General features: G+C 45.3%; 1 protein-coding gene across 2 annotated transcripts in view; it reads right to left on the reverse strand.

Annotated features, from left to right (window-relative positions):
• LOC137335753 (catenin delta-2-like) overlaps positions 1-24,663 on the reverse strand; it is a 532,228-nt gene that overhangs the window by 109,269 nt on the left and 398,296 nt on the right. For both annotated transcript variants that reach the window (XM_068001100.1, XM_068001090.1), the window contains exon 11: positions 3,675-3,858. In XM_068001100.1, coding sequence (XP_067857201.1) covers positions 3,675-3,858 — 184 coding nt within the window. The remainder of the gene's footprint in view (positions 1-3,674; positions 3,859-24,663) is intronic.

The following is a 24,663-nucleotide window of genomic DNA, read 5'->3' on the forward strand; positions in this document are numbered from 1 at the left end:
GAGAAATCTGATTTCCCTGATGGTGACCCAATATAATCTCCCCACCTTTCTGTGTGCCCAGTGATCAATTCACCTGATGCTGTCCTTGTTGCCACCATCCCTGGTTCTGCCTTACTGGGGTATGGTAATGTAATGGTTTTGTTACTGAACTACTAATCCAGAGGCCTGGACTAGTAATCTAGGAGAACATGAGTTTGAAACCCACTAAAAAAAACTTGGAAATAAAAAACTGCTATCAGTAAAAGTGACCATGAAGCCGTTGGATTGTCATAAACTGGTTCACCAATGTCCTTTAGGGAAAGAAACCTGAAATGTTAAAGATTGGAAAGGAGGAAGGGGCCAAGCAGCAATGAGAGGGTTACCCAGAGAATGGAAAGGAAAATTGATCAAGCCAACCGGAGCACTCTCTTACATGGCCTAGTGCCTGCTATAGGCCACTGCCAGCGGATCATGCCAATGGGTCCCCTAGCTGCTTCTCAGTTGGGCAGGGTCCATTGCACGGGAGAGATGGTCATAACTTAAAGAGTGGAACAAAATATAGCTTAGAAAGAGTGTGATTGAGAGTGAGTGAGTGAGAGTGAATGAGTGTGTGAGTGAATGAGTGAGAGTGTGAGTGAGTGAGTGTAAGTGAGTGTGTGAGTGAGTGTGAGTGAATGTGTGAGTGAGTGTGTGAGGGTGAGTGAATGAGAGTGTCAGTGAGTGAGTGAGAATGTGAGTGAGTGAGAGTGAGAGTGTGAGTGAGAGAGAGAGTGAGAGAGAGAGAGTGAGTGTGAGTGAGGTGAGTGAGAGTGTGGTGAGTGTGAGAGTGAGTTAGAGTGAGAGTGAGAATGTGAGTGTATGAGTGAGTGAATGAGAGTGAGTTAGAGGAGAGAGTGTGAGTGTGAGAGAGTGTGAGTGTATGAGAGTGAGAGTGAGAGAGTGAGTTAGAGTGAGACAGTGAGAGTGAGAGAGTGAGTGAAAGTGAGTTAGTGAGAGAGTGTGAGTGTATGAGAGTGAGAGTGAGTGAATGAGAGTGAGTTAGAGTGAGAGAGTGAGTGCATGAGAGTGAGAGAGAGTGAGAGAGTGAGTGAGTGAGTGAGTGAATGAGAGTGAGTTAGAGTGTGAGTGTATGAGAGAGAGTGAGTGAGTGAGTGAGTGAGTGAGTGAATGAGAGTGAGTTAGAGTGTGAGTGTATGAGAGTGAGAGAGAGAGTGAGTGAGTAGTGAATGAGAGTGAGAGTGAGTGCGCGTGCTCTGGAACTCTCTTTCTAAACTCTTTGCCTTGTCACCTTTCTCCCCACTTCCAAAAACCTCCTCAAAATCTAACTCTCCCACCCCCATCTTCAGTCACCTCCTGTAACTCCTCCCTCAATTCCTGTTCCTATACAACATCTGGGAACATCTGTTATAATAAGCGTAAATTATTGCAGCTTCATGTTGAAACACTTGGTCTTAATCGGTCAACAGAGATTTGTTGGCGATCTATTTTCCATCTTTATGGAAGTTGATTGGATTTTTTCCACCCCCACCCCCCCTCCACCCCCACAAAATGAAATGTTTCCAACAAGTCAAAGCTGGTTAGGGTCAGGACTGTACAGAGAACTGACGATAGAGACAGAGAGAGACAGAGAGAGAATGGAAGGAGCATCACTGCCTCAAACTGCCAAGCTGGGGAAAGCTGAGCATTACACTTAAACTACGTCAAAATGCTTTGCACCAATGTCTTAAAACTCTAGGTTTAAACCTACATTCACATTACAGTCTCTACATGGGTATGAGCAGAATAATTGGATTACACAGGGATTTGTAGTGATTTGCGACAGAAATAAAATACACAGTAACTACGGGTACAACAAGTAAATGGCGCGATTGAAAACAAATTTACAAGCTGCCAGAATGATAAACAATGAATAATAAACGGTCGGCACAGTGCAATCAGCTTCTCATCTCCTGGATGGGTGAAACGGGACGATTGACAGGTGGCGGAGATGTGAGAAAATGATCCAAATCCTCTCTCACGAGCTGAGGGGAGGGGGGGGGGGCTGGGGGAGAAGGGCATTAGAGGACTATTATCTGTGAAAGGTGAAAGGAATCACTTCTGTGCTCCAAGCGTGCGTGTGAAATCGAGACCGATGACTCTTGAAACTTGCGATCACCCGGGCAGAACCTGCGTTAAACGTTACAATGTTGTCTTGCAGTTGTTTCCAATCCCCCAAAAGTCAATTTGATTGATGGTTCCTGAAAACTGCCAGGAAGAGCACGCTGTTCAAGTAGAAGGGGGCGTAACAGCCAGTGACAGATCTTGGCAGTGGGCTGAGCACTCGCCAAGGACAATGACTCAGAGAATCTACTCTAAGGGTTGACCTTGGCTCAGCACTCTCACCTCTGAGTCAGAAGGTCGTGGGTTCAAGCCCCACCCCAGAGACTTGAGCACAAAGTCTAGGCTGACATTCCAGTGCAGTACCGAGGGAGTGCTGCACTGTCGGAGGTACAGTCTTTCGCAGAAGAGCAGGGGAGTTGTCTCAATGTCCTGGTCAATATATATATCCCTCAACCAACACCTAAAAATAGATTATCTGGTCATTATCACATTGCTGTTTGTGGGACCTTGCTGTGCACAAATTGGCTGCTGCGTTCCCTACATTACAACAGTGACTGCACTTCAAATACTTCATTGGCTGAGAAGCACTGTGGGGAACTGTGAGAATATAAAAGGCGCCAAAAAAAATGCAAGTTCTTTCTTTTCATCTAGTTCTGTACTTGATTAAATCAAGAAACCTTCATCCATCTACATCATCTGTATCATTGTGCCTGTCACAGATTTGGGTCAAATGCCTCCTCAGATATCTTTTTACCAATAAAAAGGAGTTCAGTCATTTTCCCTCTCTATACTGGAATGAATTTGTTTGCTGCCAATTTGAAACGCGAACGCTCCAATTATTATCATAAACAGATTATCTGGTCATTATCACATTGCTGTTTGTGGGACCTTGCTGTGCGCAAATTGGCTGCCGTGTTTCCTACATTACAACGGTGACTACACTTCAAAAGTTCTTCATTGGCTGTAAAGCGCTTTGGAACGTCCTGTGATCGTGAAAGACACACATTCCTTCCATTCTTTCCTGAAACATAACCTGCTTCTGAGGTAACAAAAAAAAACCTTGCTCCTCCACTCCCCCGTTCCCTCTTCATCAACATTTTATTCGAGGTCATCTTTGCTGTATGAATCAGATCTAAATAATTCCCACCCAAAATAATGGAAATTGCTGACAGGATCGGGAACACGCCCTCCCCATACAACAACACTTAATGAAATATCTCACAACTACTGATGAAATTAAAGAAATGCTCAACACCCCTTCAGAATAAATACATCAAATCTGGGAGAGAAATTAAACTGGTATCAATGTTTTTCCACTTGACGGGAATGCTGTCAAGTAGTCCAGTCAGCACCAGGTGGCCTCTTACCTGTAAGAAGCAGTAATCGTGAATGATTGGTGATAGGAGCAGGCCTCGGGATATCGAAACAAGCCCAGGGTAATGGGAGGGCTGCTTACACTCCTCACTACTGGTTGCAAAATCCCAAACACATTTGTTAGACTCAAAATTTAAAATTACACAACAGACAAAGGCAACCTTTCCCCCCTCCCCCTCCCCCACCCCGACTGCGACAGGTTAAAGGTTATGCCAACTGACCTCAGGCACCCAGTGGCATTCCGCAAGACCATTGATGTGTGGAGCTGAATTTTCTGGTCTTCCTGGTGAGGGGAGATATCCCAGCCGGAGTGCGGGATGATGATGGCGTTAGTGAGCACCACAAGTGCGTCCTGGATAATTGGCATCTTCAGTGCATCGCATGACGACAGGTTCCACAGGACACCTTCAAAGAGAAAGAAGAGGAGATATTAATGCGTTGGTCAAAGGGGGAGGGGAGGGATTCGGATCACACAACGTAATGCTGAAACCCCCATCGCACTTCAGTAACATTAAGGTGTGGACTAATGGTGGTTTACACTGCGACCGCTGCTTGGAGACATGGGTAGAAAAGGATTGATGTGTCATTTAAAGAATGGCAGAGGCTGTACAGCAAGTGAATCCCGTGAATTGGCTTTCTCTATTGAAACACTTGAGTGGGTCGTACCAAAGAGATAACACCTACATGAAACTCACAGAGAAACCATACAAAGCACCTTACATGGAGAGATTTTTTTTTACACAGCAAGTTGTTATGATCTGGATTGCACTGCCTGAAAAGGTGGTGGAAGCAGATTCAATAATAACTTTCAAAGGCGAATTGGATAAACACTTGCAACGGAAAAATTTGCAGGGCTACGGGGAAAGAGCAGGGGAGTGGGACTAATTGGACAGCTCTTTCAAAAAGCTGGCAAAGGCACAATGGGCTGAATGGCCTCCTGTGCTGTATTATTCCATGATTCAATACCGATAGATACTAGCCTACTAATTCTTAATTGAAAGCAGTTGTGGCGACCTCGGAAAGCTACAAATGTGACAAACGGATTAATGGAATATGAGGTCATCTTCACTCCATCAATCAATAGTACCTATTGGTCATATATAAATGTATATTATACACACATATATATATATATATATATATATCTATAATATAACATATAGTAGCTAAGAGACGTACAGTTGCTTGCCTTGTAATGGCAGTTAAATGAGTAATGTGAGTCAAGAAAGGTATATAAACCAACGAATTGTAACATGAATTTGGATTTGACCCGGGAACATTGAGCTCATGAAATCTAAACTCGAGAGATCTTGCTTCACTTGGTTGTAAGTATTTACCTTATTTGGAGGATTAAACTTTGAATAAGTGAAACTTCGCTTATGAGCATATTCTCTCACCATCATTGATTGAACTCACATAAATATAACTAGCTAGTTAACAATTGGCACCCCAGAGAAGGGGCAGTATAGTGTCGTATCATAATCACAGGCTCCAAGGCTGGTCCCCTAAGCAGGCTGATAGGTAGAGGAAGGACCCCGCACCTGCTACCGACTAACTACTTCTGGGTTATAGTTTCATTTTAATTAAGTCACCATGGTAGACAAATCTAATCGAGAAAAGTTCACTGAACAATTTGTCCTTGAGTATGAAGCAACAGACTCTGCACTGAATGTGGTCCGAATTAAAGACCCTGTTGAATGGGTTAAGGGCCTCTGTGATGAGGATTCCAAGAGGAAAGTTAGGACAGGAGGAGAATGAGGGGTTCAAGGCAGCACTTAGACAACAAGCAAAGGCTGCGATCGAGTTACGAAAATGACCCTCGGTTATTTACACCCAGTGCAGTAAAAAAATTAGGGAGTTATAGAATAAATTAGAAGCCAAAGTCAAACAGGAGTTGACTGAGTTAGTTGCCCATTTTCTCTCGGACCTTAACCACCGCTCCCATTTTCTTGGACAGCAGGTGCTGGTAATGGAGGATGGCTGCACCAGAGCCACTGGGAGTGGAGGAGGTGTGGGGTGGTGCTTGAGGTGGGGATCCCCTATTGATACATGTCCGGTGGGATGGTCCGCACCCCTGGGGTCAACCTGCCTTTCTCCACCACGTTCCGGGGCCTCGGGAGCATTGTCCTCTTTGCCGGATTTTCCATGCTTCCCTCCCCCTCTGCTGTTCTGCTGTAACCATTTACAACCTCTCTAGAATCATCTTCTGTTTCTTCACTTGTCCCATTTCCACCTCCTTTTGCCTTGCATCCTCATCCCTTTTCTCATTTAATCACTCCTGCCCTCCACCCTAACAAAGACCTTCCCTTTCGTTCTTTCCCTGCCCACCACCACCGCCCCCCTCCCCACCGCCCCCCCCCCCCACCACTCAGCCCCTTTCCTCTGGCTCTGTACTTGCTCAAAAGCTGTTCATCTCTAACATCTTCCAGTTCTGACGAAGGGTCATTGACCTGAAATGTTAACTCTGTTTCTCTCTCCACAGATGCTGCCTGACCTGGTGGGTGCTTCCAGAATTTTCTGCTTTTGTTTGTAGCAAACATCACAGATTGAAAGATGAGAGAAAAAGGATAGAATATCTGAAATGGGAAGGGGAGGGTATCCCTTTTCTACCACTGACACAGGATTTTTTGTCTTTTAAAAGTCTCTGTGTTGCATCCGGCTTTTCCCCTTTCACAGTCGCTCTGCGGACTGTGAGCAGTATTAATCCTAAGCTTAGTTAACATCAAGATTGTACAAATATTTCAATCTCTGATTTTCCAGCAAGAGTTTGTTTCACTCAATTGTATATTCAGCGGAGTTATAGGCATGTGAAGAAAAACGAAGAAGATAACTTGTAACCGACTGGGTGTTTGTAAGCATACAATGCTTTAACTTCTATTAAAACCGACCTTTTACATGTAGATCGGTGCAGCAGCCAGGATAGGGTTAAAAACGCCGACGGCTATCAGAGGGTTACTGAAGTCAAAGTAGGAAAAGATAGAGAATTGGGGATCCCTAAATTTAGAGTTGACTTCCCCGTCATACATGGTGGGTGCTGAGAGATACTCGCCCATTGATACTTATTTGAAGGCTGGAGAGATAAGGAAGCTAAGGATGTTTACAGCTGCAATCCTTATAAGGGTATTTAGATTAGTAATTTGTAGTCAGGAAAGGTATACAAATCAGTGAATTGTAACAGGAATTTGACTGGGGAAGATTGAGCTCAAGAACCATAAACTCGAGAGACCTTGTTTCATCGGCCTAATTCGGAGGATTAAACTTTGAATAAGTGAAACTCTGCTTGTGAGCGTATTGTTTTACCGTCATTGACTGAACTCACATAAATATAACCAGCTCGTTAATACCATCAAAAGCTGACACTTCAGCCCAAGTATATTACTATGTGATCTTTGACAATGAAAGCTGAAGATGGGGATTCTGTTCTTTGCCCCTTTCTATAAGGCACTGACTGTTGCACTGGTACAGTTCCACCAGTGTTGACATCCCTCTCCAAAGTTACCATTCTTCAGGTGTGAATCTAGCCCGGTCTCCACCCATTTTATGCCACGTGGCTGTTTCCGGTGCGCAAAACATCGGGAGTAAGAAAAGCCTACCTGAAAACAGGCGGGAGCTTTATTTACATATTAAAATGTGGGTGAGAGACATCCATTGCTTACATTCGTGCCTTCAAGATATCCATTCATAACTATGCCCGTGTGAAATGGGTTTGCAGGGTTTCTAGGTTAAGGTAAGACTATATTCAAAGGACACAGCAATGTTAAGATACGTGTATTTTTTTTGGACTATTTTTGTTCACTTTTTTCGAGTTTTTTTCCATGAACCTTTGTGCCAATTCCTGTGCTGCATCTTTTTTCTACCACTAGTTCCATTATTAGCACCAATGGGTTTCCCAATGGAAACTCCCCTACCTGAGCTGTTTGGAAGAAGAGGAGGGCCAACATAGGCCAGGCTACCTGAGAGGTACTCTGTTGGTATCCTATTCCCAAAGGACGCTGGGACAGCAGAATGGAAAGCACAACTAGATACGTAATGGCCTGACTAACCATAATATTGTTTATCCCTAATTGAGAGTCAACCATGCAGTGTGGGACTGGAGTCATATGTAGGCCAGACCAGGTAGGGATGGCAGGTTCCCTGAAGGACATCAGTGAACCAGTTGGATTTTTAACAATAACCCAGCAGCTTTCATGACTATTTTATCTGATGCCAGCCCACATTTTTGACCAAATTTTTACTGAATTCAATTTCCCAACTTGCCATGGCAGGATTTGAACTCTCAACCTCTGGATTGCTGGTCCAGTACCATAGCCACTACCCCACATGAGAACGACAAAAAAGGCGTGCCTATGGAGGCTGGGGTTGAGCAGGGTGATTTGGGAGAGCTGTAGCATCTTCTGCAGGAAGAGCTTCGGATAACACACAAAATCTGCATCGCTCTGCAAGCGGTTGTCAAAATCACCTTGGACCTTGAACTTTGTGTGTCGTGCTCCTTCAAAGCTCGCATCGTGGACACTTGTTGGTGGTCTCCTGCCCAAGCTCAGACATGTGTTCCTGTGCCTGAGATTTTTCCATAGCCTAATGCTGCCGATACTGTCTCTGGATGAAGAGATTAAGCCCCAGCTATTACCTGTGGTTAGTATGCAAAGGGAAAATCAGGATCCAGCTCATTCTTTCAAATGTCAGTGGGGAAACTGTGAACTGAGGCTAGGCAGTGACAACATGGAAGAAAATATTGCTGTTGCTAGGCAGAGTGCAAGATAAAACAAAAGCGATGCTTTAATAAACTCATGACACTTGTATTTCCAATACATAAAAGTCCCATTGATTTTCCTTTCACAAAGCAAGGCTCAAAATGAGCCAAACTGAGCTGTAATCACTGCCGTCAATCAAAGGGACAAGTAACTGGCTGGAAACATAGATCTGGAGCTAGAAAATGGATCACTCCTTATACGCATGCTTTAACAGAGGCAGGTCCTGTGGGTCACCTGCACCAATCACTCAGGGCCATGCTCTTTAGGGGATCTGATGAAAAGGCAGCTCGAGGTCAGATGCAAATTACAGTAGCTCATCGGCAGTAAAGATCTGGTGCAAAGTCCCGTTCACCCATCACCCCTGTGCTCGCTGACCTAGATTGGCTCCTGGTCCTCATCCCTGTTTTCAAATCCCTCCATGACCTCGCCCCTCCCTATCTCTGTAACCTCCTCCAGCCCTACAACCCTCCGAGATTTCTGCGCTCCTCCAATTCTGGCCTCTTGCGCATCCCCGAATTTCATCGCTCCACCATTGGCGGCTGTGCCTTCAGCTGCCTAGGCCCTAAGGTCTGGAATTCCCTCCCTAAGCCTCTCCGCCACTCCATTTCTCTCTCCTCCTTTAAGACACTCCTTAAAACCTACCTCTTTGACCAAGCTTTTCGTCACATGTCCTAATATCTCCTTATGTGGCTCAGTGTCAAATTTTTTTGATAATGCTCCTGTGAAGCACCTTGGGATGTTTTACTATGTTAAAGGCGCTATACAAATACAAGTTGTTGTTTCCAACACACAAAAAAAAATGCTAACCAAGTCAAAGGATGCCATCCTGATATTATAAAAGTTTCAAAATATCAACTTACACCCAGTAAGAACATGGGCGGGACTATGGGTTGCCAACTCTGGATGGACGTTATCCCGAAGGTTTGATCACGTGACAGTCGATCACATGACTGTTGATTATGTGACGTCTGATCACGTGACAAATGCCCGCAGTTTGCGAATGTTATTGCGTTTGCTGTATAAAGGTGTCGGTCCCCCGTGTAACGGAGGGTCTTTGTTCGCAGTTTTTACACAAGCAGCTGCCTTGCAAGTAGCTCGGAGAATTGGGTGGCCGGCTGTGAGCAGGCGAAGGAAGTACGCAGGCACAAAGCTTTACTTTCCTTCCCGGTGGCTAGCAGCAGTGCCCTGGACCTCAGTCTTCCATTCCGGGAGACTGATCCGGGAGGGTTGGCAACACTGGGTGGCACATGCTTGGGGTAAATTGGAAACATTAAATTGGTACTTCGAATGTTTTGAGATCCATATTGTTGCATTGTCGGTCCGGTATCAAATTTAAATGATTTGATTTTGTTGAGGTTTTATAATTAGGGCCTGTCCTAGGGTAAAAGTCTGGTGCAGGACCAGTGGAAATGGTGAAGCTGTGACTTCAGCAGAATGGCATGTTGCTAGTCTTCTCTATTTATAGAATCTCTTCCACGCTCATCACTTCAGAGGTGAAGCAGTTTGTATAATGTCTGTTCAGCATTAATTATGCAAAGTGGAAGCCTGGTCCCATCTGAACAATGTGTCAGGGCACCGACTGGCTGCCCCACAGAGTGCCAAGGACTGGGCTCTGCACTGTGATTAGCCACACAGTCAGCTCCCAATCTAATGGTACGTATTTTTCTTAAGGGAGAGGAAATCGCAGGGTGGACGATGGGCATGTGTCAAAGCCATGGTACCCTCACATTCCTCGGATTTGGTTCAGACTGACACTTGCCTCTTGGTGAGGGAGCCTGTGTATTTCTAACAACTGCATATTTCCACACACACGCACACTTTCCTGTGGAATTGCACATGACGGGGGAGAGTAGGAGGAGTAAAAGAAGAAAGACTTGCATTTATATAGCACCTTTCATGACCTCAGGATGTCCCAAAGTGCTTTATAACCAATGAAGTAGTTCTAAAGTGTAGTCACTGTTGTAATATAGGAAACGTGGCAGCCAATTTACGCACAGCAAAGTCCCACAAACAGCAGTGACCAGATCGTCTGTTTTGCTGATGTTGTTTGAGAGATAAATATTGGCCAAGATGCCAAGTTCTCAAAAACCAAAGGATCCATTGGCTGGTGGGAGTCTCGGAAGGTGATCCTCCATCACCCTTTGAGAATTCGGTCTGCTGCTCCTCTAACTTCAGTTACATCAAACAGTGTCATCGTCCCCTCTCTCTCGAGTTAGATGGGGGCACACGCTGGGGTGTCCCTCCCTCCATCTTCTTCAACTCCCCTGCTCTTCTTCAAAATAGTGCTGTGGGATCTTTTACGTCCACCCGAGAGGGCAGACGGGGCCTCGGTTTAACCCTGGGGGAACTCGGCTTCAGCTCTGTTTTCATCAAGTGCACTAAAACTTTGTACACACCTCCTCGAGTTTGAGGGATTGGTTCTTACATGAATTGCCACAGGGTTCTAAAACCACTACAAACAATAAGAATGGGGGAGGGGCATCCCAGAGAGAGGGGACGATGACACCGTTCAATGTAACTGAAGTTAGAGGAGCTGCAGACCGAATTCTCAAGGGGAGATGGAGGATCACCTTCCGAGACTCCCACCAGCCAATGGATCCTTTGGTTTTTGAGAACTTGATCCCGCACAGAACTGACAGTCCTCCTTTTGTGACCAAAGGCACATTTCAAATAAACGGGTTGTTATTATTAATAACATGAATGTGTTAATACATTGCACTAAACTCATTAAACAGTGCACAACCAGAAAAAAAATACCCTTCCCCAAATGTTTATCCAGCTGTTTTGAAGGAGTTTATAAACAAAATAAGCATCAACTACTTTTCCAGTTCCATTTTTTACTCTGAATTAACCTTCCCTTTAAACTGTAGTCTCGCTTCACTGAGCTTGGATCTGAAAGGAAAGGACCAATAGCACCACCTTAACATTTAACAATCTTGTTACAATATCACCTTTGCATGCTCTGAGCTTGCTGGGACTGTTCTGGTAGACTGCCTGATTCTATCCCACTGAACTACTTTGCTCTCATTGTGACCCTGTTCTTTCCCCTGTTTGTTCAGTCTATGCTCCATCCACATTACTGACTCATCAGTCACCTGCTATTGCTTTGATGATTTCAGGTTTCCTGGTCCCTTTTCACCATGAGCACGCGTACATGCACATGCGCGCGCCCGCACACACACACAAACACACACACACACACACCTTTCTTTCTTGAATCCGGGTGGATAGGAACATAGGAATTTCCAGAAGAGAAAAGACCCAGGTCCATCTAGTTCGCCTTTTACCATCCTGGTAGTCGCCTGATACAATCACAATGGAGTTGTTGACCAACCATAACAATCAATCTCCATCAATTAGTCTACAACAGACCCAGACATGAGGCGACGAAAACCCCCAGTGGTGGAGAGCTTTGGGGATCATAGGTCCAAAGTCACCTGTTCCTCCTGAGCATGCTGCACTTACCACATGTCATGTCTCAAATTACTCATATATTGTATCACAAAATGTTATTTTCTGAAAGAAATCGAACTAATTTACATTTGAATGAATCAACACTATCTGCTTCTACCATCTCCCTCGGGAGCCTGTTCCACAGATTGACCACTCAATCACTGATGACTCTTCCTCATATTTTCCTCCACCAGCTGTAGAGTTACCCTCTGCCTCCCTTTGCCACCTCACTGCAAAGGTTTGGCTGGGATTGGGAACTCTGCAGTGTAGAAGCTGACACCCGACACTTGGAATCACCAATACACGGGTCCACACTCTGCTGGAGTGACAGTTCCATTTTGTCTCACCAACGATCATTCAGCCCCCTCAGAGTGAGACTGTCCAGTGAGTACTAATATTGGAGAATAATTGCTGTTCTTTCTCCCATTTGTTCAATCTAGAGGGAGCATGGTTGAGACTGCCCAAGCTCGTTTACCTCAGGACCCCTACGATCAGCAGAGAGAGAAGACGTTCATCCCATCAGTCTGGACTGGATTCAAACCCAGATCCCAGAGGTGAAAGGTCAGTGTGCTATCCCACTGCACTGTCCTATAATGTCGGGTCTGAGAAGACACTCTATAAACAGATTAGAAACCAGGATGCACACAAATAACGTAAATTGTGATTCTAATTATCAGAATGTATTCAATTGCATTTGGTTTATTGGCCCTCGATTAAAGGATCAATCTCCTGTGTACGTTAGTGAAGGTAACTGAACTGCAATTACAGTTAATCCTTTGCAGGTGGGAATAGATCTGATCGTTTCCTCCGTCTCTTTAATCTGTTCCAGCAAATAATCAAAGCAGCGCCTTGTTTAATCCTTTTATCGAAGACTGAAAGGAACGCTGGCTTGTTTTGGTGAAAACTGCTCATTATCGGATCTGTCACTGCACGCACTATTAAACATCTTACTCGACAGCCATCTGTGATGCAATTATGACACAACGATGCTGCGATATAAGCAAAGGTGACTCCAGTACCACTCATGCCAGGTCGGGGAGGGGGTCCCACGCAGGAAGTAGCCCCCACTTCAGATCTCCAGAGGCACAGTGCAGCACACAGTGAATATGGAACCGTTGCTACTTGCCGCATTTTGCTGCAGGGCTTTGTTCTGGCCCCAGATCAGCTGAGTGTTGAGCCCACCCTCACAGGCATCTTTAAAAATGTGTTCTGGGAATGTCGGAGACACGAGCAAGGCCGCATTTTGTTGCCCATCCCCAGTCGCCTTCACGACATTGAGTGTCAACCATGAAGTGTGGAGCTGGAGTCACAATGTAGGCCAGACCAGGTGAGGGTGACAGTTTCCCTTCCCTGAAGGCCGTTCGTCAAATAGTTAGGTTTTGATGACAATAAGGCAGCTTTCACTGCCATTTATTCTGGTGCAAGCCCACAAATTACCAGATTTATTGATTCAATTTCACTAACTTCTGGGTTGCTAGTCCAGTACGACAACCATTAGGCTCCGAGAACTTCCCCCTGACAATGAGGAGGATGAGTGTCTGGAGATTAGTCGCAATCTTGCACATTTGCAGTGGTTTCCCATTGCTGCTGATGTTTTGATATCGAACCCACAAATTATACAGAGCTGAGTGCAAACACTGCAACTTCACAACAATAATGGACTCCTTCTCCCTGTTTAACACCTTCCTGTACTCCTTCTCCCTGTTTAACACCTTCCTGTACTCCTTCTCCCTGTTTAACACCTTCCTGTACTCCTTCTCTCCATTTAACACCTTCCTGTACTCCTTCTCTCCATTTAACACCTTCCTGTACTCCTTCTCTCTGTTTAACACCTTCCTGTACTCCTTCTCCCTGTTTAACACCTTCCTGTACTCCTTCTCTCTGTTTAACACCTTCCTGTACTCCTTCTCTCCATTTAACACCTTCCTGTACTCCTTCTCTCTGTTTAACACCTTCCTGTAATCCTTCTCCCTGTTTAACACCTTCCTGTACTCCTTCTCTCTGTTTAACACCTTCCTGTACTCCTTCTCTCTGTTTAACACCTTCCTGTACTCCTTCTCTCTGTTTAACACCTTCCTGTACTCCTTCTCTCTGTTTAACACCTTCCTGTACTCCTTCTCCCTGTTTAACACCTTCCTGTACTCCTTCTCCCTGTTTAACACCTTCCTGTACTCCTTCTCCCTGTTTAACACCTTCCTGTACTCCTTCTCTCTGTTTAACACCTTCCTGTACTCCTTCTCTCTGTTTAACACCTTCCTGTACTCCCTCTCTCTGTTTAACACCTTCCTGTACTCCTTCTCTCTGTTTAACACCTTCCTGTGCTCCTTCTCTCTGTTTAACACCTTCCTGTACTCCGTCTCTCTGTTTAACACCTTCCTGTACTCCTTCTCCCTGTTTAACACCTTCCTGTGCTCCTTCTCCCTGTTTAACACCTTCCTGCACTCCGTCTCTCTGTTTAACACCTTCCTGTACTCCTTCTCTCTGTTTAACACCTTCCTGTGCTCCTTCTCCCTGTTAAACACCTTCCTGTATTCCTTCTCTCCATTTAACACCTTCCTGCACTCCGTCTCTCTGTTTAACACCTTCCTGTGCTCCTTCTCCCTGTTTAACACCTTCCTGTGCTCCTTCTCCCTGTTTAACACCTTCCTGCACTCCGTCTCTCTGTTTAACACCTTCCTGTACTCCTTCTCTCTGTTTAACACCTTCCTGTACTCCTTCTCTCTGTTTAACACCTTCCTGTACTCCTTCTCTCTGTTTAACACCTTCCTGTACTCCTTCTCCCTGTTTAACACCTTCCTGCACTCCGTCTCTCTGTTGAACACCTTCCTGTGCTCCTTCTCCCTGTTTAACACCTTCCTGCACTCCGTCTCTCTGTTTAACACCTTCCTGTACTCCTTCTCCCTGTTTAACACCTTCCTGTACTCCTTCTCCCTGTTTAACACCTTCCTGTACTCCTTCTCTCTGTTTAAAACCTTCCTGTACTCCTTCTCTCTGTTTAACACCTTCCTGTACTCCTTCTCTCTGTTTAACACCTTCCTGTACTCCCTCTCTCTGTTTAACACCTTCCTGTACTCCTTCTCTCTGTTTAACACCTTCCTGTGCTCCTTCTCTCTGTTTAACACCTTCCTGTACTCCGTCTCTCTGTTTAACACCTTCCTGTACTCCTTCTCCCTGTTTAACACCTTCCTGTGCTCCTTCTCCCTGTTTAACACCTTCCTGCACTCCGTCTCTCTGTTTAACACCTTCCTGTACTCCTTCTCTCTGTTTAACACCTTCCTGTGCTCCTTCCCCCTGTTAAACACCTTCCTGTACTCCTTCTCTCTGTTTAACACCTTCCTGTGCTCCTTCTCCCTGTTTAACACCTTCCTGTGCTCCTTCTCCCTGTTTAACACCTTCCTGCACTCCGTCTCTCTGTTTAACACCTTCCTGTACTCCTTCTCTCCATTTAACACCTTCCTGCACTCCGTCTCTCTGTTTAACACCTTCCTGTGCTCCTTCTCCCTGTTTAACACCTTCCTGTGCTCCTTCTCCCTGTTTAACACCTTCCTGCACTCCGTCTCTCTGTTTAACACCTTCCTGTACTCCTTCTCTCTGTTTAACACCTTCCTGTACTCCTTCTCTCTGTTTAACACCTTCCTGTACTCCTTCTCTCTGTTTAACACCTTCCTGTACTCCTTCTCCCTGTTTAACACCTTCCTGCACTCCGTCTCTCTGTTTAACACCTTCCTGTGCTCCTTCTCCCTGTTTAACACCTTCCTGCACTCCGTCTCTCTGTTTAACACCTTCCTGTGCTCCTTCTCCCTGTTAAACACCTTCCTGTACTCCCTCTCTCTGTTTAACACCTTCCTGTGCTCCTTCTCCCTGTTTAACACCTTCCTGTGCTCCTTCTCCCTGTTAAACACCTTCCTGTACTCCGTCTCTCTGTTTAACACCTTCCTGTACTCCTTCTCTCTGTTTAACACCTTCCTGTACTCCTTCTCCCTGTTTAACACCTTCCTGTACTCCCTCTCTCTGTTTAACACCTTCCTGTACTCCTTCTCTCTGTTTAACACCTTCCTGTGCTCCTTCTCTCTGTTTAACACCTTCCTGTACTCCGTCTCTCTGTTTAACACCTTCCTGTACTCCTTCTCCCTGTTTAACACCTTCCTGTGCTCCTTCTCCCTGTTTAACACCTTCCTGCACTCCGTCTCTCTGTTTAACACCTTCCTGTACTCCTTCTCTCTGTTTAACACCTTCCTGTGCTCCTTCTCCCTGTTAAACACCTTCCTGTATTCCTTCTCTCCATTTAACACCTTCCTGCACTCCGTCTCTCTGTTTAACACCTTCCTGTGCTCCTTCTCCCTGTTTAACACCTTCCTGTGCTCCTTCTCCCTGTTTAACACCTTCCTGCACTCCGTCTCTCTGTTTAACACCTTCCTGTACTCCTTCTCTCTGTTTAACACCTTCCTGTACTCCTTCTCTCTGTTTAACACCTTCCTGTACTCCTTCTCTCTGTTTAACACCTTCCTGTACTCCTTCTCCCTGTTTAACACCTTCCTGCACTCCGTCTCTCTGTTGAACACCTTCCTGTGCTCCTTCTCCCTGTTTAACACCTTCCTGCACTCCGTCTCTCTGTTTAACACCTTCCTGTACTCCTTCTCCCTGTTTAACACCTTCCTGTACTCCTTCTCCCTGTTTAACACCTTCCTGTACTCCTTCTCCCTGTTTAACACCTTCCTGTACTCCTTCTCTCTGTTTAAAACCTTCCTGTACTCCTTCTCTCTGTTTAACACCTTCCTGTACTCCTTCTCTCTGTTTAACACCTTCCTGTACTCCCTCTCTCTGTTTAACACCTTCCTGTACTCCTTCTCTCTGTTTAACACCTTCCTGTGCTCCTTCTCTCTGTTTAACACCTTCCTGTACTCCGTCTCTCTGTTTAACACCTTCCTGTACTCCTTCTCCCTGTTTAACACCTTCCTGTGCTCCTTCTCCCTGTTTAACACCTTCCTGCACTCCGTCTCTCTGTTTAACACCTTCCTGTACTCCTTCTCTCTGTTTAACACCTTCCTGTGCTCCTTCCCCCTGTTAAACACCTTCCTGTACTCCTTCTCTCTGTTTAACACCTTCCTGTGCTCCTTCTCCCTGTTTAACACCTTCCTGTGCTCCTTCTCCCTGTTTAACACCTTCCTGCACTCCGTCTCTCTGTTTAACACCTTCCTGTACTCCTTCTCTCCATTTAACACCTTCCTGCACTCCGTCTCTCTGTTTAACACCTTCCTGTGCTCCTTCTCCCTGTTTAACACCTTCCTGTGCTCCTTCTCCCTGTTTAACACCTTCCTGCACTCCGTCTCTCTGTTTAACACCTTCCTGTACTCCTTCTCTCTGTTTAACACCTTCCTGTACTCCTTCTCTCTGTTTAACACCTTCCTGTACTCCTTCTCTCTGTTTAACACCTTCCTGTACTCCTTCTCCCTGTTTAACACCTTCCTGCACTCCGTCTCTCTGTTTAACACCTTCCTGTGCTCCTTCTCCCTGTTTAACACCTTCCTGCACTCCGTCTCTCTGTTTAACACCTTCCTGTGCTCCTTCTCCCTGTTAAACACCTTCCTGTACTCCCTCTCTCTGTTTAACACCTTCCTGTGCTCCTTCTCCCTGTTTAACACCTTCCTGTGCTCCTTCTCCCTGTTAAACACCTTCCTGTACTCCGTCTCTCTGTTTAACACCTTCCTGTACTCCTTCTCTCTGTTTAACACCTTCCTGTACTCCTTCTCCCTGTTTAACACCTTCCTGTACTCCTTCTCCCTGTTTAACACCTTCCTGTACTCCTTCTCTCTGTTTAACACCTTCCTGTACTCCCTCTCTCTGTTTAACACCTTCCTGTACTCCTTCTCCCTGTTTAACACCTTCCTGTACTCCTTCTCTCTGTTTAACACCTTCCTGTACTCCCTCTCTCTGTTTAACACCTTCCTGTACTCCTTCTCTCTGTTTAACACCTTCCTGTACTCCTTCTCTCTGTTTAACACCTTCCTGTAATCCTTCTCCCTGTTTAACACCTTCCTGTGCTCCTTCTCCCTGTTTAACACCTTCCTGTGCTCCTTCTCCCTGTTTAACACCTTCCTGTACTCCTTCTCTCTGTTTAACACCTTCCTGTACTCCTTCTCCCTGTTTAACACCTTCCTGTACTCCTTCTCTCTGTTTAACACCTTCCTGTACTCCTTCTCTCCATTTAACACCTTCCTGTACTCCTTCTCTCTGTTTAACACCTTCCTGTAATCCTTCTCCCTGTTTAACACCTTCCTGTACTCCTTCTCTCTGTTTAACACCTTCCTGTACTCCTTCTCTCTGTTTAACACCTTCCTGTACTCCTTCTCTCTGTTTAACACCTTCCTGTACTCCTTCTCTCTGTTTAACACCTTCCTGTACTCCTTCTCCCTGTTTAACACCTTCCTGTACTCCTTCTCCCTGTTTAACACCTTCCTGTACTCCTTCTCCCTGTTTAACACCTTCCTGTACTCCTTCTCTCTGTTTAACACCTTCCTGTACTCCTTCTCTCTGTTTAACACCTTCCTGTACTCCCTCTCTCTGTTTAACACCTTCCTGTACTCCTTCTCTCTGTTTAACACCTTCCTGTGCTCCTTCTCTCTGTTTAACACCTTCCTGTACTCCGTCTCTCTGTTTAACACCTTCCTGTACTCCTTCTCCCTGTTTAACACCTTCCTGTGCTCCTTCTCCCTGTTTAACACCTTCCTGCACTCCGTCTCTCTGTTTAACACCTTCCTGTACTCCTTCTCTCTGTTTAACACCTTCCTGTGCTCCTTCTCCCTGTTAAACACCTTCCTGTATTCCTTCTCTCCATTTAACACCTTCCTGCACTCCGTCTCTCTGTTTAACACCTTCCTGTGCTCCTTCTCCCTGTTTAACACCTTCCTGTGCTCCTTCTCCCTGTTTAACACCTTCCTGCACTCCGTCTCTCTGTTTAACACCTTCCTGTACTCCTTCTCTCTGTTTAACACCTTCCTGTACTCCTTCTCTCTGTTTAACACCTTCCTGTACTCCTTCTCTCTGTTTAACACCTTCCTGTACTCCTTCTCCCTGTTTAACACCTTCCTGCACTCCGTCTCTCTGTTGAACACCTTCCTGTGCTCCTTCTCCCTGTTTAACACCTTCCTGCACTCCGTCTCTCTGTTTAACACCTTCCTGTACTCCTTCTCCCTGTTTAACACCTTCCTGTACTCCTTCTCCCTGTTTAACACCTTCCTGTACTCCTTCTCCCTGTTTAACACCTTCCTGTACTCCTTCTCTCTGTTTAAAACCTTCCTGTACTCCTTCTCTCTGTTTAACACCTTCCTGTACTCCTTCTCTCTGTTTAACACCTTCCTGTACTCCCTCTCTCTGTTTAACACCTTCCTGTACTCCTTCTCTCTGTTTAACACCTTCCTGTGCTCCTTCTCTCTGTTTAACACCTTCCTGTACTCCGTCTCTCTGTTTAACACCTTCCTGTACTCCTTCTCCCTGTTTAACACCTTCCTGTGCTCCTTCTCCCTGTTTAACACCTTCCTGCACTCCGTCTCTCTGTTTAACACCTTCCTGTACTCCTTCTCTCTGTTTAACACCTTCCTGTGCTCCTTCCCCCTGTTAAACACCTTCCTGTACTCCTTCTCTCTGTTTAACACCTTCCTGTGCTCCTTCTCCCTGTTTAACACCTTCCTGTGCTCCTTCTCCCTGTTTAACACCTTCCTGCACTCCGTCTCTCTGTTTAACACCTTCCTGTACTCCTTCTCTCCATTTAACACCTTCCTGCACTCCGTCTCTCTGTTTAACACCTTCCTGTGCTCCTTCTCCCTGTTTAACACATTCCTGTACTCCTTCTCCCTGTTTAACACCTTCCTGCACTCCGTCTCTCTGTTTAACACCTTCCTGTACTCCTTCTCTCTGTTTAACACCTTCCTGTACTCCTTCTCTCTGTTTAACACCTTCCTGTACTCCTTCTCTCTGTTTAACACCTTCCTGTACTCCTTCTCCCTGTTTAACACCTTCCTGCACTCCGTCTCTCTGTTTAACACCTTCCTGTGCTCCTTCTCCCTGTTTAACACCTTCCTGCACTCCGTCTCTCTGTTTAACACCTTCCTGTGCTCCTTCTCCCTGTTAAACACCTTCCTGTACTCCCTCTCTCTGTTTAACACCTTCCTGTGCTCCTTCTCCCTGTTTAACACCTTCCTGTGCTCCTTCTCCCTGTTAAACACCTTCCTGTACTCCGTCTCTCTGTTTAACACCTTCCTGTACTCCTTCTCTCTGTTTAACACCTTCCTGTACTCCTTCTCTCTGTTTAACACCTTCCTGTACTCCTTCTCCCTGTTTAACACCTTCCTGTACTCCTTCTCCCTGTTTAACACCTTCCTGTACTCCTTCTCTCTGTTTAACACCTTCCTGTACTCCTTCTCTCTGTTTAACACCTTCCTGTACTCCTTCTCCCTGTTTAACACCTTCCTGTACTCCTTCTCTCTGTTTAACACCTTCCTGTACTCCCTCTCTCTGTTTAACACCTTCCTGTACTCCTTCTCTCTGTTTAACACCTTCCTGTACTCCTTCTCTCTGTTTAACACCTTCCTGTAATCCTTCTCCCTGTTTAACACCTTCCTGTGCTCCTTCTCCCTGTTTAACACCTTCCTGTGCTCCTTCTCCCTGTTTAACACCTTCCTGCACTCCGTCTCTCTGTTTAACACCTTCCTGTACTCCTTCTCTCTGTTTAACACCTTCCTGTATTCATTATCTCCATTTAACACCTTCCTGTACTCCTTCTCTCCATTTAACACCTTCCTGTACTCCTTCTCTCTGTTTAACACCTTCCTGTACTCCTTCTCTCTGTTTAACACCTTCCTGTATTCATTCTCTCCATTTAACACCTTCCTGTACTCCTTCTCTCCATTTAACACCTTCCTGTACTCCTTCTCTCCATTTAACACCTTCCTGTACTCCCTCTCTCTGTTTAACACCTTCCTGTACTCCTTCTCTCTGTTAAACACCTTCCTGTACTCCTTCTCTCTGTTTAACACCTTCCTGTATTCATTCTCTCCATTTAACACCTTCCTGTACTCCTTCTCTCCATTTAACACCTTCCTGTACTCCTTCTCTCCATTTAACACCTTCCTGTACTCCCTCTCTCTGTTTAACACCTTCCTGTACTCCTTCACCCTGTTTAACACCTTCCTGTACTCCTTCTCCCTGTTTAACACCTTCCTGTACTCCCTCTCTCTGTTTAACACCTTCCTGTACTCCCTCTCTCTGTTTAACACCTTCCTGTACTCCTTCTCTCTGTTTAACACCTTCCTGTACTCCCTCTCTCTGTTTAACACCTTCCTGTACTCCTTCTCTCTGTTTAACACCTTCCTGTACTCCTTCTCTCTGTTTAACACCTTCCTGTACTCCTTCTCCCTGTTTAACACCTTCCTGTACTCCCTCTCTCTGTTTAACACCTTCCTGTACTCCTTCTCTCTGTTTAACACCTTCCTGTACTCCCTCTCTCTGTTTAACACCTTCCTGTACTCCTTCTCTCTGTTTAACACCTTCCTGTACTCCCTCTCTCTGTTTAACACCTTCCTGTACTCCTTCTCTCTGTTTAACACCTTCCTGTACTCCCTCTCTCTGTTTAACACCTTCCTGTACTCCTTCTCTCTGTTTAACACCTTCCTGTACTCCTTCTCTCTGTTTAACACCTTCCTGTACTCCTTCTCCCTGTTAAACACCTTCCTGCACTCCGTCTCTCTGTTTAACACCTTCCTGTACTCCTTCTCTCTGTTAAACACCTTCCCGCACTCCGTCTCTCTGTTTAACACCTTCCTGTACTCCTTCTCCCTGTTAAACACCTTCCTGCACTCCCTCTCTCTGTTTAACACCTTCCTGTACTCCTTCTCTCTGTTTAACACCTTCCTGTACTCCCTCTCTCTGTTTAACACCTTCCTGTACTCCTTCTCTATGTTTAACACCTTCCTGCACTCCGTCTCTCTGTTTAACACCTTCCTGTACTCCTTCTCTCTGTTTAACACCTTCCTGTACTCCTTCTCTCTGTTTAACACCTTCCTGTACTCCTTCTCTCTGTTTAACACCTTCCTGTACTCCTTCTCCCTGTTTAACACCTTCCTGTACTCCTTCTCTCCATTTAACACCTTCTTGTACTCCTTCTCTCTGTTTAACACCTTCCTGTACTCATTCTCTCTGTTTAACACCTTCCTGTACTCCTTCTCTCCATTTAACACCTTCCTGTACTCCTTCTCTCTGTTTAACACCTTCCTGTACTCCCTCTCTCTGTTTAACACCTTCCTGTACTCCCTCTCTCTGTTTAACACCTTCCTGTACTCCTTCTCCCTGTTTAACACCTTCCTGTATTCATTCTCTCCATTTAACACCTTCCTGTACTCCTTCTCCCTGTTTAACACCTTCCTGAACTCCTTCTCTCTGTTTAACACCTTCCTGTATTCATTCTCTCCATTTAACACCTTCCTGTCCTCCTTCTCTCCATTTAACACCTTCCTGTACTCCTTCTCTCTGTTTAACACCTTCCTGTACTCCTTCTCTCTGTTTAACACCTTCCTGTATTCATTCTCTCCATTTAACACCTTCCTGTACTCCTTCTCTCCATTTAACACCTTCCTGTACTCCTTCTCTCCATTTAACACCTTCCTGTACTCCCTCTCTCTGTTTAACACCTTCCTGTACTCCTTCTCTCTGTTTAACACCTTCCTGTACTCCTTCTCTCTGTTTAACACCTTCCTGTACTCCTTCTCTCTGTTTAACACCTTCCTGTATTCATTCTCTCCATTTAACACCTTCCTGTACTCCTTCTGTCCATTTAACACCTTCCTGTACTCCTTCTCTCTGTTTAACACCTTCCTGTACTCCCTCTCTCTGTTTAACACCTTCCTGTACTCCTTCTCTCCATTTAACACCTTCCTGTACTCCCTCTCTCTGTTTAACACCTTCCTTACTCCTTCTCTCTGTTTAACACCTTCCTGTACCCCTTCTCCCTGTTTAACACCTTCCCGTACTCCCTCTCTCTGTTTTACACCTTCCTGTACTCCTTCTCTCTGTTTAACACCTTCCTGTACTCCCTCTCTCTGTTTAACACCTTCCTGTACTCCCTCTCCCTGTTTAACACCTTCCTGTACTCCTTCTCTCTGTTTAACACCTTCCTGTACTCCTTCTCTCTGTTTAACACCTTCCTGTACTCCCTCTCCCTGTTTAACACCTTCCTGTACTCCTTCTCTCTGTTTAACACCTTCCTGTACTCCTTCTACCTGTTTAACACCTTCCTGTACTCCTTCTCTCCATTTAACACCTTCCTGTGCTCCTTCTCCCTGTTTAACACCTTCCTGTACTCCTTCTCTCCATTTAACACCTTCCTGTACTCCTTCTCTCTGTTTAACACCTTCCTGTGCTCCTTCTCCCTGTTTAACACGTTCCTGTACTCCCTCTCTCTGTTTAACACCTTCCTGTATTCATTCTCTCCATTTAACACCTTCCTGTACTCCTTCTCTCTGTTTAACACCTTCCTGTACTCCCTCTCTCTGTTTAACACCTTCCTGTACTCCTTCTTCCTGTTTAACACCTTCCTGTACTCCTTCTCCCTGTTTAACACCTTCCTGTACTCCCTCACTCTGTTTAACACCTTCCTGTACTCCTTCTCTCTGTTTAACACCTTCCTGTACTCCTTCTTCCTGTTTAACACCTTCCTGTACTCCTTCTTCCTGTTTAACACCTTCCTGTACTCCTTCTCTCTGTTTAACACCTTCCTGTACTCCTTCTCTCTGTTTAACACCTTCCTGTACTCCTTCTCTCTGTTTAACACCTTCCTGTACTCCCTCTCTCTGTTTAACACCTTCCTGTACTCCTTCTTCCGGTTGAACACCTTCCTGTACTCCTTCTCCCTGTTTAACACCTTCCTGTACTCCCTCTCTCTGTTTAACACCTTCTTGTACTCCCTCTCTCTGTTTAACACCTTCCTGTGCTCCTTCTCTCTGTTTAACACCTTCCTGTACTCCCTCTCTCCATTTAACACCTTCCTGTACTCATTCTCTCCATTTAACACCTTCCTGTACTCATTCTCTCCATTTAACACCTTCCTGTACTCCTTCTCTCCATCTAACACCTTCCTGTACTCCTTCTTCCTGTTTAACACCTTCCTGTACTCCTTCTCTCTGTTTAACACCTTCCTGTACTCCCTCTCTCTGTTTAACACCTTCCTGTACTCCCTCTCTCTGTTTAACACCTTCCTGTACTCCTTCTCCCTGTTTAACACCTTCCTGTATTCATTCTCTCCATTTAACACCTTCCTGTACTCCCTCTCTCTGTTTAACACCTTCCTGTACTCCCTCTCTCTGTTTAACAACTTCCTGTACTCCGTCTCTCTGTTTAACACCTTCCTGTACTCCTTCTCCCTGTTTAACACCTTCCTGTACTCCTTCTCTCTGTTTAACACCTTCCTGTGCTCCTTCTCCCTGTTTAACACCTTCCTGTACTCCTTCTCTCTGTTTAACACCTTCCTGTACTCCCTCTCTCTGTTTAACACCTTCCTGTACTCCTTCTCTCTGTTTAACACCTTCCTGTACTCCCTCTCTCTGTTTAACACCTTCCTGTACTCCTTCTCTCTGTTTAACACCTTCCTGTATTCATTCTCTCCATTTAACACCTTCCTGTACTCCTTCTCTCCATTTAACACCTTCCTGTACTCCTTCTCTCTGTTTAACACCTTCCTGTACTCCTTCTCTCTGTTTAACACCTTCCTGTATTCATTCTCTCCATTTAACACCTTCCTGTACTCCTTCTCTCCATTTAACACCTTCCTGTACTCCTTCTCTCCATTTAACACCTTCCTGTACTCCCTCTCTCTGTTTAACACCTTCCTGTACTGCTTCTCTCTGTTTAACACCTTCCTGTACTCCTTCTCTCTGTTTAACACCTTCCTGTACTCCTTCTCTCTGTTTAACACCTTCCTGTATTCATTCTCTCCATTTAACACCTTCCTGTACTCCTT

This window comes from Heptranchias perlo, chromosome 2, assembly GCF_035084215.1.
Source record: "Heptranchias perlo isolate sHepPer1 chromosome 2, sHepPer1.hap1, whole genome shotgun sequence".
Lineage (NCBI taxonomy): Eukaryota > Metazoa > Chordata > Chondrichthyes > Hexanchiformes > Hexanchidae > Heptranchias > Heptranchias perlo.